Below are 18,174 nucleotides of genomic sequence, written 5' to 3'. Positions count from 1 at the left end.
TTCTATTCAGAATTTATAGGGAAAATCACAAATTCAACTAATTGAAAATTACTTTGACAAAATAATAATGCAGAAATAATATATTTAGAAAATAAATCTAAGGAGATATAAGATTTAATAATTTCTATACAGACATACAAGATACAGTTCACTGACAAATCAAAAACCTTACCCTTTTCAGGTAACTCTGGACCTCTGCCCCTACTTCTGCCGATCCGGTCATTCCTAATTTCACTTCGAGACTCACTTCTGGAATCACTTCTTATTTCAGTACGAGAACTTTCTTCTCTCAAGTGGTTTCTGCCATAACTTCGGGATTCTTCCTGATATGCATCCTCCTTTCGATGAGCATCTCGACTTTCCCGATCCCTGTAGTCATGGGCATCACGAGCAGACCGAGAATCTCTAGGGTCACGGCTCTCCTTGGCATCTCTGCTATAATCTCTCATCTCCCTAGAGTCCCGAATGTCTCTGGAGTCTCTTAGTTCCCTCCGGTCTCTAGCATCTCTGGCATCTCGCCGATCCCGACCATCTCGAGGTTCTCTATCATCTCTGTGGTCTCTAGAAGAGCTCTGATCCTGTTCATACTCTCGTTCTTCTCGTGTGTCCTTTTCTCTATCCCTTTTGCCTCTAGTCTCTGTAATTCAATTTTGGAAATCAAATGTAATTCCTTTCACAAAATTTTGGGAAACTAGACAATATATTTAATACAGAACTTTTAAAATTGTATTGGGGCGGCCGGTTGGCTCAGTTGCTTAGAGCACAGTGCTTGTAACACCAAGGTCACCAGTTTGATTCCTACATGGCCAATGAGCTGCGCCCTCCACAACCAGACTGAAAAAAAACCACAATGACTTGACTTGGAGCTGATGGGTGCTGGAAAACCACACTGTTCCCCAAATTCCCCAATAAAAAAACGAAAAACAAAAAACAACAACGAGATTTAAAATTTTATTACAATGATAATTCATGTTCTTGGCAGAAAATAAAAGCAGAAAATATGGTCAAATAAAAAAATTAAATCCTTTCAAAAGCTAAAATTCCAAAGGTAATTTTATTACACTTGAACAATTATGTTCTTATTGGATAAACTTTGAATATGATCCTCCCCACCCCAATATACCCATTCTTACATCTTAAACCTCTAAAACCAGTTGACTTCATATCACTGATGGCTTTGTTTTCAGAAACCACTTTCAGATCCCGTTGCACAGTGTCATCTCAAACTAATATTAGGCCAGACTAGGCCACACATGACCACCTCAAATACAGTTAAGCATTTGAGAGTGGCCCGCAGTTAGTAAGCTGGCTGGCAAAGAGAGGCTGTTATATTCTTTTCTTGAGCTATTTAATGGAATCACACTCCTGTCTAGAAAACTTTCTCGACTTAAAGCATTATGTAAGATTTCATAGAAAAATAAAAAGGTAATTTTAGTTACTAAAAAGCTGGAATGAATCTCACTGATTATTTAATCCAAACTTGTCACTGTATAAATAAAATAGAGGCCCAGAAATTAAATGGCCTAGTTCAACCCATACACGTCATGGGATTTTGCAAAGATCAGAAACTATTCTTTAGATATGCCTAGAATAGGCATACACTGATTACAGCATAAATGATATGAAGCCAAAGAATTAACAAGAGAACTTCAAAGAACAAATACTGCCTTTTTAATCAGAGTCCTTCCTCAGTTGCTCTTACACTCTGGAATTGCCTCAAGATCTGAGGCTATTTTAGCCACTGTAGCATATTTATGCCTAACACATTGTAAAGTTACCTGCTTTTCGCTTTGTCTCCAGTGGCTCGGTCATAGATTTCCTCAAGAACCCAAACATCTAGTATCCACAAACCCCCAAGATTCTCACACCAATAACTTATCTGCCCTGCCAATTACTTTGTCCATGTGCCTATATCCATAAATGCCATTTAAGGACAGAACCAGAAGGCAAGAAAGTGACGTCTTCATTCTTTTCTGTGAACACCTATTACTTCTAGTCCTCCTCCAATACCAACGATGCCTGAGAATATGTTCACTTAATACCAGATCCTTTTTTCATGATGCCCCATCTGTCTTTACAAATACATCTAGTTAATATATTTTGTTCTTTACCTACCTCCCCATTCTTCCACTAAAATTATTCTTATTTCAGAAAACGACATCTAAATAGAGCGGAACAAACATCTGTTACAGCTCTTTCTCCTTACAAAGAACCTAAAACAGATATGGTTTCTTATTAAAAGGATTTTTCCTGTAACATAAACTACTCTTACCACAAAAAAAGCAAACCTAAAAGACTCAACTCCGTACTATTTCCCTTCATTAGTATGTTTAATAGTTACGTTTTGAAATAATAAAGAATTTTCATTCAGTAGTCACTAAATGAACACTATTCCTGGTCAACTCTAGCTGCTAAATATCTTATCAAAATTAATAGGTATAAGAGAATTTTCCCATCTTACCAATGTTCCATAAATATTGTTGTGCTGATCTGATTCCAAAATGATGTATACAAGGGATAATTCTATAAAATAAGTGCTCTTTCTGGTCCCTACCTCTGCATCCATCATTTTCTTGAATAAAAGAACTTGATTAATTATTGCACCGCCAATAGGAAGAGAATTAAGTTCAACATGTTCCACAGGAGACTGCTATACTATACTCACAGACAGGCTTTTAAAATGCATATTAAATCGTTATGTTGCTGTAAATAAGCAAATATTTCCTGAGTACTCATTACATTCAAAAACTAACACAAGGGGAAGTTGGGGGAAAAAAAAAACCTGTCAAAGTAGATAAACAAGGACAAGAGGCTTAGACAAGAAGTACAGAAAGAGATGAGAGATATTAGACTGTATTGCTAGGTAATAATAGCTTCTCAGCTTGAATAGGGAGTAGCAAACCCAAAGTCAACTGAATTCTTAGGGATCTAGAAAGGAAAACTGCTTTGCGTACTTCTTTCTTGAGTTACATCTGGAAAACTGATCATGTGGTTTGCAATGACTTTCTGAAATGTTCCCCCAGCCCTCACCTCTTTATCAAACCATGTTTTCAAACTCTGGCCCCTGGTTTGCTGCTTTTCTTTCCTTCACCTCTTTGTGTTTTTTTTTTTTTTTAAAGAATTAACTAAGCAATTAGAAGGATGTTCTAAGAATAAGACGGCCAAAAATTTGTAGAACTTGAGAGCATTTAAGTAAAACCTGTTAAAGAAAGCACCAACTCAGTATACACATCAATGCCCACTTACACGTATTTTAATAGCTTACATTCGCTGTGTCACTAAGCACCTCCTGTGGCCCTCAGAACTCTCCTCTGTGTGCTATAGAAGACTTAATATAACCTTCTACTCCTTATTATAACAATAAATCTGAATGTCCAAGTTTTAAATAAAGAAAACGTCTACTTTAACAACTGAAAAAAAAAAATCAAGATAAAGTACAGTGCATACCTTCCCTCCTTTCATGACGACGATCATGAGACTGTGAAGTCCGTTCATGATCATGCCTCCCTTTCTCTCGCATAGGAGAGCGATGTCTCGGGGGACTTTGCTTTCTCTGAGGAGAAGACAGAGAATGTGAAGGATAAGGAGACGCAGAACGTCTTAAAGGTGGAGTTATTGTCCTCTGATAAGATGGTGAAGGAGTTCTTTTTCGACGAGGAGAAAGAGAATGCCTTTGAATAGATGATCCTGATTGTGAGGAAGATGAGTGATGTCTAGAAGATATAGGAGAATGATGCTGTCCTGCTGGGGAAGTAGACCTACAAGGAAAAATAACATCAATCAAAGGCATGTTCCACAGCCTTCATTTCTAGCCAAAGGAAAATCATTTTTAAAAACAAACAAAATGAATGTAAAAGTTAAACCTAAAAGTGTAATTCCAGGATAAATGTTAATTCACAATTCTATGAAAGAGTAACTCAGGTTTTAATCGATTGATTTTTAAGTCAGCTTGAGGCAATATTTCTAATTGAGATATGCACTGCCTCTCTCCCAACCTTTGGCTCGAAGGCACACTTTCTTTTCCTGGTAACAGTCTCCCTGGGCACAGATGGTCTTACCCTTACTTAAAGTATGGAATTCACTCTTATTAGAGATAGTCTCTGAAAAAAAAAACACTTGCAAGATGTAGATAGAAAGTAGCTGTAAGAATGCCTGTAATTCAAGGCTATGAGAAAGGGGAAAAGCTAAGCCTAACCTGAAGTCTGCTTTGCCTGGGCTGCCACTTAGAATAGGGCAAGAATGCTAGAGTTAAGGAAGGAACATACTGTCTATACAGTTATCTTAAATAAACCTGTCTTCATTCTTTGGTAGCACAAACTGAGACTGAGTTGCTAAGTCTTGGTTTAACTAAGGTTATTTTCCACTTCCTTCAAATCATCTTTCACCAATGCCAGGGAACAACAGAGTCTCACAAAACACATCCTGAATCACTCCGACAATCTGCTATGTCCTGGGCCCTGTCTACAATGAATATGCAAAACACGTGCACGATGGAGAGCTGGAATATACACATTTGTGCAATAACTAAAAACAAGGCTAATATTTGAAAAATAACATTCTAAATAACACATACCCAGATAAATATCATATTATTCCAAGCAACCATTTCAAGGGCTAGATGCTTGTTCAAAAATATTCTGGAGTCTAATCAAAGTATTTTAGAATTACCTTCAGTGCCTATAATAAATATTTTTCAATATCCACAATGGTGGCAAAATCATTATTAATCCTAAATCAGGGTTTCTCAACCTTGACACGACTGACATTTTATATTAAGCAATTCTTTGTGGTGGTAGCGGTGGTAGGGCTGTCCATGCTTGCAGCTTCTCTATCCACTAGAAGCCAGTCTCTACATTTCTTTCCCAACCCCATTCATGACAATAAAAAATTGCCCCAGACACTGCCAAATGTCCCCAGGGAGGCAAAATCATCCTTGGTTGAGAAGTGCTGCCCTAAACTACGTTGTTTATAAATGACACCTTGGAAGACGGTTTACCAAGCAATGTAAGATTTAAATCTGTAAAACAGGTATTACCGAATCAGGAAAATAGTACAATATATTGGAAAGAATTTTATAGAACGAGGATTTAAGCAAATAAACAAAAACAATCTTTTGAATAATAGTTTACCAAAAAAAAAAGCTAACTAGAACATTATATTCACCTAGACATTCTAGTTATCTGTGATTCCACTAAACCTTCATGCTTTTAATAAGAATTGTTAATCCTTTCTCATAGAAAAAAATAAGCCATAAGCTACTATAACTTAATTGACTCTATGTATTTACCTACAGATACTAGTAGAAATATTCAAATGGGTCTTACCCAAATTTGGAAAACTATTTACGATCAATCACCATTCAAATACATCCTACTGAACAAAAAAATCGTTACAAGACTGGGAATTAGAATGACTATTGTGTGGTGTTTTCCAATTTCAATTTTATCAGGTTCTAGTCAACTTGGAAATATCCAAATTGATAAAATAAAGAATGTGGCTCTCCACTGAACTGACATTTTGGTTAATTTTATTTCTGGGATACACTCAAAATTTTGTTTCAAGAATGTCTACAATATACCCTTTGGTGATTAGTTCACAGAACTTAAAAAATTAAATAGTTCATAACACTATCTTTAAAAACACATTATAGGGTGGACGGGTGGCTCAGTCTGTTAGAGCATGAGCTCTCAACCACAAGGTTGCCAGTTCATTTCCCACATGGGCCAGCGAGCTGCACCCTCCGCAACTAGAATGAAGACAACGAGCTGCAGCTGAGCTGCTACTGACCTCCTGGATGGCCGGATGGCTCAGGTGGTTTGAGTGCGTGCTCTCAAACACAAGGTTGCCAGTTTGACCTCCACAAGGGATGGTGGGCAGCGCCTCCTGCAACTAAGATTTAACAATGGCAACTGGACTTGGAGTTGAGCTGCGCCCTCCACAACTAAGATCGAAAGGACAACAACGGAGCTGATGGGTCCTGGGAAAAACACACTGCTCCCCAATAAAGTCCTGGAAATACACACTGTTCCCCAATAAAGTCCTGTTCCCCTTCCCCAATAAAATCTTTAAAAAAAAAAACAACAACACAAAAAAACATATTATAGTCCAATCACATTCAAATTTGGTGTCTATAGCATGGAAGAAAAAAACTTCAGTTTGAGCTCAGTATAATTGAGTTGTATGTAGTACTAAGGTCAGAGCACCAATGTGTTGTCAAGTTATGGCTTCAGTATTTTAACTGTTTTTCTTCTCACCCATCCTTCAGGGAAAAAAAGAGTTTAAGAAAATTATTGGTTTAATTTAAGCATCTGTTATGGACTGGATATTTCTGTCTCCCCAAATTTTTATGTTGATACCCCAACCCCCATGATGGTATCTGGAAGTGTGGTCTTTGGGAATGATTAGATTTAGATGAGGTCCTGAGGGTGGGGCTCCCACGATGGGATTAGTGTCCTTATAAGAAAAGGAAGAGCCAGAGCTGGCTTGCTCAGGGGTGTGCATGCTCGCTCTCTCTCTTCCTTGTGAGGACACAGTGAGAAGACAGCTGTCTATGAATCTGTAAGTGAGTCCTCACCAGGAACCAAATCTGCCTGGCACCTTGACCTTGGACTTCCAAGTATATTTCACTTGGGTAAAAAATGTGAAAGGTTAAGAAATTAAAAAGAAAAACTCTTATTTAAGATGCGAGTAATTTTACCTACGAACCAAAAAGCTTACCCTACAGACTTTCTAAAATTAGTAACACCAACTTTTCTGTCAATAGTTTTTATTTCTCAAATATGAAAATATGCTCACACATGTAACTAACATTCATAATTCAACTATTAAAATCATCATGCAAAAAGTATACTTTAAAAAAGAAACAAATGGAGTATGGACACTATCAAAATCAACTCTTAACATAATCACGATAATATTAATAACAATAGCAGGTAACACATATATTGCTACTATGTGTATGACATTGTTTTAAGCGCTTTGCATATATTAACTCATTTAATGTTTATGTCAACAACCCTATGAGGTAACTGAGGCAGGGGACTGAAAAACAGTCTGTCTTAACTACAGGGTCTAGGAGCAGACTACCAACAACAAAGCAACCCAATTTCAGCTACTTAATATAACAAAGTCTACAAAGCAGGGTAATGAAATAGGAACTGTTAGGTCCAAAATAAAAATTTGCCAGGTTGTCAGGGGGACTACTTCAGGTCGCTCACTAAGGAAAGGGTTTTTTACTGAGATGATGATATTTGAGCCAAGAGCTGAAAATGTGAGGAAAGAACTTTCTGTGCAGAGGGCTCAGCAACCATCAAGGAGCTGGAAGGGATTGTGATATACAAGAAAAGAAAGAAGACAAGTGTGTATAATTTATGATGCTCTGACAATGAGAGGGTCAGAGAGTAGGCAGGGACCAGATATTAAATGCAGAAAAAAGACAATGCCTCAGACAAACAATTCCCAAATCTGAATACAAAGGTTCCATTTTAATATTAAACAGTTTGTATAGCCTTCATGATATTTGCATTAATGTCCACTAATTGGGAAAATATTATGAAAGATACTACAAATTCATCAATGCTTTTAAAATTTGTACATTTTTCTCCTTTTTCTCTTTTAGGTATGATACTGGTATAGTCATTATATGTTTTTAAATGTCCTGCTTTCTTGGAGAGCTGTACTAAAATACTATATACGAGTAAAACGATAAAATGGCCAGGATTTGCTTCAAAAAAATACTGGAGGGGAGGAGGTGGACAGGGGTATAGGGGAAACAAGATGGATATAAGAGGATCCTTATACCATTTTATTTTTATGTGTGTGAAACGTTCTCTAATAATAATCATGTTAATGTAACATTTTTTCCATCCGCTGTATACAACCAAGCAACATTAATACATACTTACTCAAGAAACTATCAATTCAAATGCCTGGTATACACATGGATTCCTCCCCATCCTGTGGTTCACGGACACAGGATGAAATTCACCAGTCCAGACCATAGTATCTGAACATGAATGGTAAATACTGAATAAATCAAAGAATGAATTCAATAGATAACATTCTTTGTCACAGGTGTGAAACACTCTGATTTTATTTTGATAAATTGGTGCAATCACTAAAAGGAAATAAGACTGTCAATTTGGTGGTAATTTGCTTATTCTACTAACTTGAAGTGAAAGCCAACAAGGTTTAAATGACCACATCTGTTTTTCAAATCTGAGAAAGATTCATGCAGGCATCTGTATTCCTATCGAGAAGTAGATTTCCATATTCAGGTAATAATAATGAAGTGATTACTTTAAAAAAACAAACAAAAAACTACCTATGCTCTTAATGCTATTTCCTTATTTAACCACAAAATTCTGTAACCTAGCATTTTGACTAAAACATATTAAGCATCAGTAAAACCATATTTAACCAAATATCCAGCAGAATGAGCTATATGAACCTGCTAGCTAACTACTATCCATAAAATTTTTGTTTGCTTAAACCCTTGATATACTGGTTAACTTTCCTGATTCAGCAAAGTGCATAGGATACAGATTTTACTGATAAGGAAAATATTACAGGTCCACTGAAACATCATTGTAAATATCCACTTTAGGATTATCTAGATGTAATAGATAATTACATTATCTATTAATGTAATACAACTTGATACAAAATATTCCCTTCACAAGTGATTTTCTCACTAAATATCCAATTTGAGCTTTCCTGTGAGTTACATCTCCCCTAAAACAAATTCCAGAATAAAAATGATTTAGTTGAGTTCCAGGTAATTAAGATTTTCTGTACAGAGTAGGTAATGAAAAGTTTATTTTAAAAAAAATATTATAGGAAATAGCTGCATTAAAATAAATCCATAAGGCTTTTTAATAAACAAGTGGTATTCAGGTTTTGATCAACATTAGATAAATAAATCACAGCTGAATATAAAGTCTACTGATCAAAATGAAAAACACTGATAAAAACATCCCTGCAATAACTGTGGCCTCCAAAATATTCACTTAAAAGCAACTACATGGCAGAATTTAGTGTTATTCAAAGTAACAAATATTTTGGGAACAGAGTATATTCTTAACAAAGTTAATGTGGCTAATGAAGGTTTGGGAGGAAAGTACTCAAATCCTGTATGCCAGTTTAGTGGCAGAGGCCTAAAGAATAATTAAGAATTTTTACAAATTTTTGAAGAAGGGAAATCATACATTTTTCTGGGAGGCTATGGGTACTCTTCCCCTCACCAAAACACAAAAAGGCAAAATTTTACCCACAAATCAAGAAATTTGCAGATCCCTAAAATCCACCAATGGATCTCAGGTTAACAGCCCCCATCTAGAAGGCTGTAGAACTGAGACACAGAAGACAGGGACTTAAAGTCACAGGAGAATGTGGTTTTGTTGCATCATCTGTCACCCCGTGTATGCATACTCTTCTAGTAACTCAATAGGGAACCATCTTTTACGAAATATATGCAATTCCCTATATTAAATAGGCCTAGTAAGTCTGTCTTACTTGGAAGGAATAAAAAAAAAAAAAAATCCATATTCGGAAAGATTATTTTACATACATGTAATTGCTGTCTTACTTCCACCTGTAGTAACAAAGCTTCTCATTTAACCATTGATGACAACATTTTTGTTCACTGCTGCATTACCAGCTTTTAGAACACTGCCTGCCACACACTAGGTATTCAATAACTGTTGAACAAATAAATGAACTAATTAGCATACAGTAAGTCCTCATTTAACATTGTTGATAGGTTCTTTAAGTAAAACAATGTATAATGAAACCAATTTTATTGTAGGCTAATTGATATAAACAAGAGTTTAGTTCCTCTAGCATCTCATCAATGTTATAATGCAATGATGTTGAACAAAATGATGTTATTCAAGGATCTGCTTGCTTTTACTTAAGCACAACACATTTTGATAACTAAAATCTAAATTAATTTTAAAGGGCAGTTTTCTCCAAAAGGAATTTAGATGCTAACCTTTAAATACATATGAAAGCAGTGACAAAGATTCTTAATATAGTGTTTGATTTTATAATCAATACATTCTCTATTCACAGTAATGGAAATAAATCAAAATATCAGATCCACTTTAAAAAATCCTGGAAATTAAAAATGAATTCCTCTAATCAAAATGCCCTTTTTCAAACTTGTCAAATAAGGCTTTAGAACTCCAGTGCAAGTCAGGTACCCATGCAGTCCTTCAGTACTCCTAGCTCTGCTGCTTCATGTCCTTAGACAAAAGAAATAAACTAAGTTTATATTTTTCTATATACTGAGTAACAGGTAAGTCCTAGGCATACCTGTTGTTCTTTGTGGAAACAGCCAGAAACAAAAACTGGAAAATGAAGAATCAACCTACATAATACTCAATTCCTCATAATACAAAATGTGTTACCATTTCAATCCAGGGACATAATGTTAAGAACCATCTCACAGAGATTTCTGGGTCAAAATAACAAAATAAGAGCACCAAGAACCATCAGAGAAGAATAAAGACGTCTTAAAATGTAAGTCACCAATAACATTTAACATAATTTATATCTGATTTACATGTTATTTTCAAAAACATACCTACTGGATTGAATAAAATACAGAGTATATTTTAGGAAATATGTTCAAGAATTGTGGGTGCTCCAGTTAACCATTTTCTTATTGCTCCAGTAAGGCACAATGCTGCTAGATCCTAGTAACAGCTGATAGAATCATTCTGGTTCTTCTAGGTCACCACAGGGGAAAGAAAAACAAAATTGATTCATCTAAATAAGTTAGATAAGATCTCTTTTCCAGACAAAGAAAGGACTAAGCTTATTACCAAAATATATTTTTGGGAAATGACTGGGTTTTGTTGAACTTACAAAATTATTTTTATAAGTAGATAATTTATACTGAATAATATTACAAATACCAGTTCACAGAGCTTTCCACATAAAGGGCCAGATAGCACTGCTTTTATTCTGATAATCTTGTTGCTTAGTAACATGAACAGAAATGGCATCTCACAAGTGATGCCATTAAGCAGAAACTGCAATGACCTATCCCATCACCTATTTTGTACTTGCTCTTTAGTAACCCCAATTGTACTTGGGGCTTACATTTAAGCTAAAGGCTTACATTTACATTTCTAAGACTCCCTCATAGCCAGATGTAGCCATGTGACTAAATTCTAGCCAATACGATGCAAGGGAAAATAGTGTGTGAGACTTCTAGGAAGATTAAAGCTTTCTTCCCTTCATTTTTCTGCCGCTGGAGTATGTATACAAAGGCTAAAACATCAGCAATCATATTTAACCATATTTAACCATTTTTAGGGTTGTCTAACCCTAAAAAAAGGAGCATGCACAAGGAAGAAATACAGTACCTGGCTCATCAATGACTTTGTAGAACAGTGTATCAGTCTTGGACTGCCTCCCTCTGAGCTTCTTTAAGTGAGAGAATAAATCCCAATTTATGGTTCCCAACCATTGCTGAACACTAGAATCACCCAGTGAACTTTAAAAAATCTGGACACCAAGATGGCTCCCCATGTTAAATAAATCAGAAAAGCTGGGGACTGGAATCAGGCATCAATACACTTTAAAGACTTTCAGGTGGTTCCAACGTGCAGCCAAGTTTGGGCATGATTGGCTAATATACTTAAGACTCCCAACCCCAACTGAGTCCTTATTTCTAACACCTGATTTTAAACTTGCTGTTGTATAAGTATCAGTTAGGAAAAAAGTAAAAATTTAGGAAAAAACTAAGAAATTTTATGGCTACATTCTATTAAATGTATAGTTTAAGTGAAAACCTGTAAATGGAAAGGTATTTTTAAATACTACTACACTGTAATTTATTATTAAAGTAGAAAAACAAAGAGTACTTTGCTGAAAAAAAAAAAGCTTCATTTCATTTAATCTTCACCTCAACCCTGTAAGGCCGTATCATGCATAATTTACAGCGGAATCAATAGATGCTCAGAGAAAACAACTTATTCAGGGTCTCACATCAAGTAACTGGCAAAGCCAAGATACAAGTTCCTATTTGTGTAAACTCAAGGCTTGTACATTTTCCATTACACTGTAAATTAAAAAGAGAAGCAACTGAAAGCCCTCTAAAGAGTTAATTTTTTTCTTGATGAAATAGGAATTTCATAAAATAATTTGAAAATTAAATTTAAAAAATTAAAAAGGGAAAAGCACCCCTATCAAATTTGTAAGCATTTCATAAATTTTGTGAACCAGAAAAATATAATCTCAAAGCTGATTTTTACAAAAAGCATATTTGTCAGTTTTGAAATAGACCTTTAAGAAGTACTATCTTTAGGGTAGAAAAACACTGGTTTATGAGGAAGAGTTTATTAAAATATACAGAATCTAAATTAGTCAATGCAGTGACCTAAACTCTGAATTTTGAAACAATTACCGGATTTCAAAATGAACAGATTTTCAGAAGGGTCTCAGCTCTTTCACAGGCCAGCTTTTTTATATATTTATATCAAAAAGTTAAATGTTTATCAAAAGACAAAAGGTCAATAAAGAAAGAGAATTTGAATAACACTATAGGTCAACTAAATCTAACAGACATATAGAACACTACACCAAATCACAGCAAAATATACATTATTTTCAAGTGCACATGAAACATTCTCCAGAACAGACCACATTTTAGGTCACAAAACAAGTCTTAACAAATTCAAAAAGACAGAAATCAGACAAAGTATCTTTCCTGATCACAATGAAACAAAACTTGAAATCAATAGCACAAGAAAACCTGAAAATACACAAATATGTGCAAATTAAACAACATACTTTTCATCAATGAGTCAAAAAGGGATGTCACAAGGGAAATTAGAAAATATGAGACAAGTGAAAATAAAAAAAACAACATAGCAAAACTTGAGATGCAGTGAAAACAGTGCTAAATGGTAACTTTATAGAAAATAATGCATACATTAAAATAAGAAAGATCTGAAATCAACAACTTAACTTTACACCTCAAAAAATTACAAACAGAAGAACAAATTAAATTCAAAGCTAGCAGAATGAAAGGGATAATAGATTAGAGATCAAAATAGAGAATTAGAAAAACAATGAAAATAATAACTAAGTTGGATTTTTGAAAAGAACAACAAAACGGACAAATTCTTAGTTAGGTTAACTGAAAAAAAATAAGGCTCAAATAACTAAAATCAGAAAAGAGGAGTCAATATAAAACTAATGGCATAGGGGGAAAAAAAGGAAAGAAAATACTATAAACAACTGTATGCGAAAAAATTGGCTGACCTAGAAATAAATAATGGATAAATTCCTAGAAACACACAACTGCCCTAGACTGAATCATTCAGCAACAAAAAATCTGAATAGACCAACAATGAGTATGGATGTTGAATCAGTAATTAAAAACTTCCCAACAAAGACAAGCCCAGCACCAGAATTCACTTGAGAATTCTATTAAACATTTAAAGGATTAACACTAATACTCTGGAACTTCCAAATAAACTGAAAAGAAAGGAACACTTCCAAGCTCATTTTATGAGGCCAGTATTACCCTGGTATCAAAGCCAGACAAAAACACTACAAGAAAACTATATACCAATATTCCTGATGAACACTGATGCAAAAATCCTCAACAAACAGCACACCAAATTCAACAACACATTAATAGATTATACACCATGACAAAGTGGGATTTATTCCTAGAATGCAAGGATGGTTCAACATAAGAAAAGCAATGCACTAACTACATCGCATTAACAGAATAAAGGGAAAAAACATGATTATCTCAATAAATGAAGAAAAATAACATAAAATTAAAAACTTTCTTATGATAAAAACATAAACAAAGAACAGAAAGACACTACCTTAACATAACAAAGGCTATTTATGAAAAACCCATAGGAAACATCATATTCAATGGTAAAAGATCGAAAACTTTTCCTCAAAGATCAGGAACAAGGCAACGATGCCCATACTCACCACTTCTATTCAACATAGTATTGAAGTTCTAGCCAGAGCAATTGGGCAAGAAAAATAAATAAAAGGCATCCAAATTGGAAAGAAGTAAAATTATGTCCATTCACAGATGGTATGAGCTTATATGTAGAAAACTATTATAGTCCACAAAAACAGAAAAACTGTTAAAATAAATAAATTTAATAAAGTTGCAGGATACAAAATCAACATGCAAAAATCAGTTGTGTTTCTATATACTAATAACAAACAATCTGACAAGGAAATTAACAATTCCATTTGCAATAGCATTAAAAGTAATACTTTGGAATAAACCTAACCAAAGAGTTTAAAGACTTGTAACTGAAAACTGTAAAACATGGCTGAAAGAAATTAAAGAAGACGTAAATAAATGGAAAGACATTCTATACTCATGGATTATAAGACTTAATATTAAGATGCCTATACTATCCAAAGAGATCTACAGATTTGACACAATCACTATCAAAATCCCAATGGCATTTTTTCAATGTTTTTTTCTTTTTTTACTATTAGTTTCAAGTGTACAAAAAACATGATTAGACATTTACAACCCACACAAAGTGATAATCCCAACAAGCCTACTACCCCTCTGACCCCGTACATAGCTATTACAATACCATTGACTATATTCTCTATACTGTACTTTACATCCCGTGACTATACATACATATGTGTGTGTGTATATAATAGTTGACACTCAATATTATTTTATATTAGTTTCAGGTGTACAATGATTAGGCATTTATATAACTTTTAAGAATTGATCTCCCTGATAAGTCTAGAACCTATCTGACACCATATACAGTTTTTACATTATTGAGTATATTCCCCATACTGTACTTCACATCCCTGTGACTATTTTGTGACTACCAATTTATACTTCCTAATCCCTTTACCTTTCTCACCCATCCCTCCAACCCCTCCCATCTAACAACCATCAGTTTGTTCCCTGTATCTATGAATCTATTTCTGTTGTTTGTTCGTTTGCTCTGTTCTTTAGATTCCATATATAAGTGAAATCATATGGTATTTGTCCTTCTCAGTCTGACTTATTTCACTTAGCATAATATCCTCTAGGTCCACCCATGTTATTGCAAGTGGTAATATTTCAGTTTTTATGGTAGAGCAATACTCCATTGTATAAATATACCATAATTTCTTTATTCAATCTTCTATTGATGAACATTTTAGTAGTTTCCATATCTAGTGAATAGAAATGCAGTAAACATAGGTGTGCATATATTTTTTCGAATTTGTGTTTTGGATTTCTTTGGATAAATACCTAGGAGTGCAACTGCTGGGTAATAAGGTAGTTCCATTTTTAATTTTTTGAGAAAACTTCATACTGTTTTCCATAGTGGCGACACCAATTTGCATTCCTACCAACAGTGCACAAGAGTTCCCTCTTCTCCACATCCTTGCCAATACTTACTGTTTATTGATTTATTTATGTAAGCCATTCTTTCAGGAGTGAGGTGGTATCTCATTGTTTTTATTTGCATTTCTCTGATGATTAGTGACGTTGAGCATCTTTTCATGTCTACTGGCCATCTGTATGTCCACTTTGGAGAAATGTCTATTCAGGTCCTCTGCCCATTTTTTAATTGTTTGCTTTTTTTGGTATTGAGTTGAATGAGTTTGATTTTTTTTAAATAAATGTTGGATATTAATCCCTTATCAGATGTATCACTGGCAAATATCTTCTCATCAGTAGGATGTCTTTTCAATTTGTTGATGGTTTCCTTTGCTGTGAAAATACTTTTTGGTTTGATGTAGTCTCATTTGTTTATTTTTTCTTTTGTTTCCCTTCTTGAGAGGCTGTATCAGTAAAAATATTACTAAGGGTAATGTCTGAGAGTTTACTTCCTATATTTTCTTCTAAGAGCTTTCTGGTTTGGGGACTTACATTTAAGTCTTTAATTCATTTTGAGCTTATTCTTGTCAATGGCATAAGAAGGTAGTACAGTTTCACTTTTTTGCATGTATCTGCCCTGTTTTTCCCAGCACCATTTCTTAAATAGACTGTCCTTACCCCAATGTAAATTCTTGCTTCCTTTGTCATAGATTAAATGACCATATAGGCATGAATTTAATTCTGGGCTATTCTGTTTCATTGATCTATGTATCTGTTTTTATGCCAGTACCATGCTGTTTGATTACTATAGCCATGTAGTATAATTTGGTATCAGGTAGTGTGATACCTCCAGCTTTGCTCTTCTTTGCCCGTATTGCCGTGGCTACTTGGGGTCTTTTGTGGTTCCATATCAATTTTAGGATTATTTATTCTAGTTCTGTACAAAATACTGTTGGTACTTTGATAGGGATTGTAGTGAATCTATAGACTGCTTTGGGTAGTATGGGCATTTTAACTATATTAATTCTTTCTATCCATGAGCATGGTATGTGTTTCCATGTATTTGTATTTTCTTTAATTTCTGTCTTCAAGGTCTTAAAATTTTCTGCATACGGGTCTTGTACTTCCTTGGTTAAATTTATTTCTAAGTATTTTATTTCTTTTGATGCACTGTAAACGGGATTTTCTTATTTCTCTTTCTGATAGTTCATTATTGATGTATAGAAATGCAACTGATTCCTGAATATTAATCTTGTATCCTGCTACTCTACTAAATTCATTTATCAGTTCTAACAGTTTTTTTTGTGGAATCTTTGGGGTTATCTATATATAGTTATCTTATCATCTGCAAATAATGACAATTTTACTTCCCCCTTTCCTTGGATGCCTTTAATTTCTGTCTTGTTTGAATGCTAGAACTCCCAGTACTATGGTGAATAAAAGTGGTGAAAGTAGGTATCACTGTCTTGTTCCTGATCTTAAGGGGAATGTTTTTAGCTTTTCCCCACTGAGTATATTAGCTGTGGGTTTGTCATTTATGGCCTTTATTATGTTTAGATATGTTCCCTCTATTCCTACTTTGCTGAGAGTGTTTATAAATGCATGCTGGATTTTGTCCAATGTTTTTTCTGCATCTATTGATATGACCATATGATTTTTTTTTTATTTTGTTTATATGGTGTCCCAATGGCATTTCTGCAGAAATATAAACAGTCATTCTAAAATTTATATGGAATTTCAAGGGACCTCAAATAGCCAAAATAATTTTGAAAAGAATGAACGAAGGGAAAGGACTCACCTTTCCTGATTTCAAATTGTACTACAAAACCTCAGTAATCAAAACAGTGTGGTACTAGCATAAAGACAACCAGACTAAATAAGAAAAATAGGAGCCTAGAAATAAATCCTTGCATATATGGTCAAATGATCGTCAATAAGGGTGCCAACCAAGACCACTCAATGGAGAAAGTCTTTTCAAAAAATAGTGCTGGAAAAACTAGTTATCTAAATGCAAAAAAATGAAGTTGGACCCATATCTTACACTACAAAAACAAAAATCAATTCAAAAGGGATTTAAAACCTAAATGTAATATCTAAAACTATAAAACACCTACAAGAAAATATAGGTGAAAATCTTTATGACACTGGAGTTGTCAATGAGTTCTTGGATATAATACCAAAAGCACAGGGAACAAAAACAAAAACAGAAAACTGGGACTCCAACTAACTTAAAAACTTTTGTGCATCAAAGGACACTATCAACAGAGTAAAAAGACAACCTATGAAAAGGGAGAAAATATTTGCAAATCACGTATCTGATAAGGTGTTGATATCTAGAATATATAATATATTCCTATACTCAACAACAAAACTGAAATAATTAAAAAATGGGAAAAGCCTTAAATAGACTTTATGCCAAAGACAATACACAAATGGCCAACAAGCATATGGAAAGATGCTCAACATCACTAATCACCAATGCCATGTAAACCAAAATGAGATATCACCTCATACCCATTAGAACGGCTACTATCCAAAACACAGAAAACAGCTACCAAATGATCCAGCAATTCCACTGGAGTGCACGAGTATATCCAAAAGAACTGAAAGAAGGGTTTTGAAGAGATATTTGCACACCCATGTTCATAATAGCACTATTCACAATAGCCAAGAGGTGGAAGCAACCCATATGTCCATCAATAGACGAATGGATAAACAAAATGTGGTATATCATTCAGCTTTAAAAAGGAAAGCAATTCTGTCACACGCTACAACTTGGATAAATTGTGAACACATTATGCTAAGGGAAATAAACCAGTCACAAAAAGAAAAAATAT

General features: G+C 34.4%; 1 protein-coding gene across 1 annotated transcript in view; it reads right to left on the bottom strand.

The window, feature by feature from the left end:
- The window catches only part of ZC3H13 (zinc finger CCCH-type containing 13), a 96,971-nt gene that overhangs the window by 31,842 nt on the left and 46,955 nt on the right, over positions 1-18,174 (bottom strand). The window contains 2 exon segments of the mRNA XM_033104166.1: positions 173-637; positions 3,448-3,758. Of these exon segments, the coding sequence (XP_032960057.1) occupies positions 173-637; positions 3,448-3,758 (776 nt within the window).

Source organism: Rhinolophus ferrumequinum, chromosome 4 (genome assembly GCF_004115265.2).
Source record: "Rhinolophus ferrumequinum isolate MPI-CBG mRhiFer1 chromosome 4, mRhiFer1_v1.p, whole genome shotgun sequence".
NCBI classification, from domain to species: domain Eukaryota; kingdom Metazoa; phylum Chordata; class Mammalia; order Chiroptera; family Rhinolophidae; genus Rhinolophus; species Rhinolophus ferrumequinum.
The sequence above is the reverse complement of the archived record's forward strand: the minus strand, read 5'-3'. Positions and strand labels throughout refer to the sequence as shown.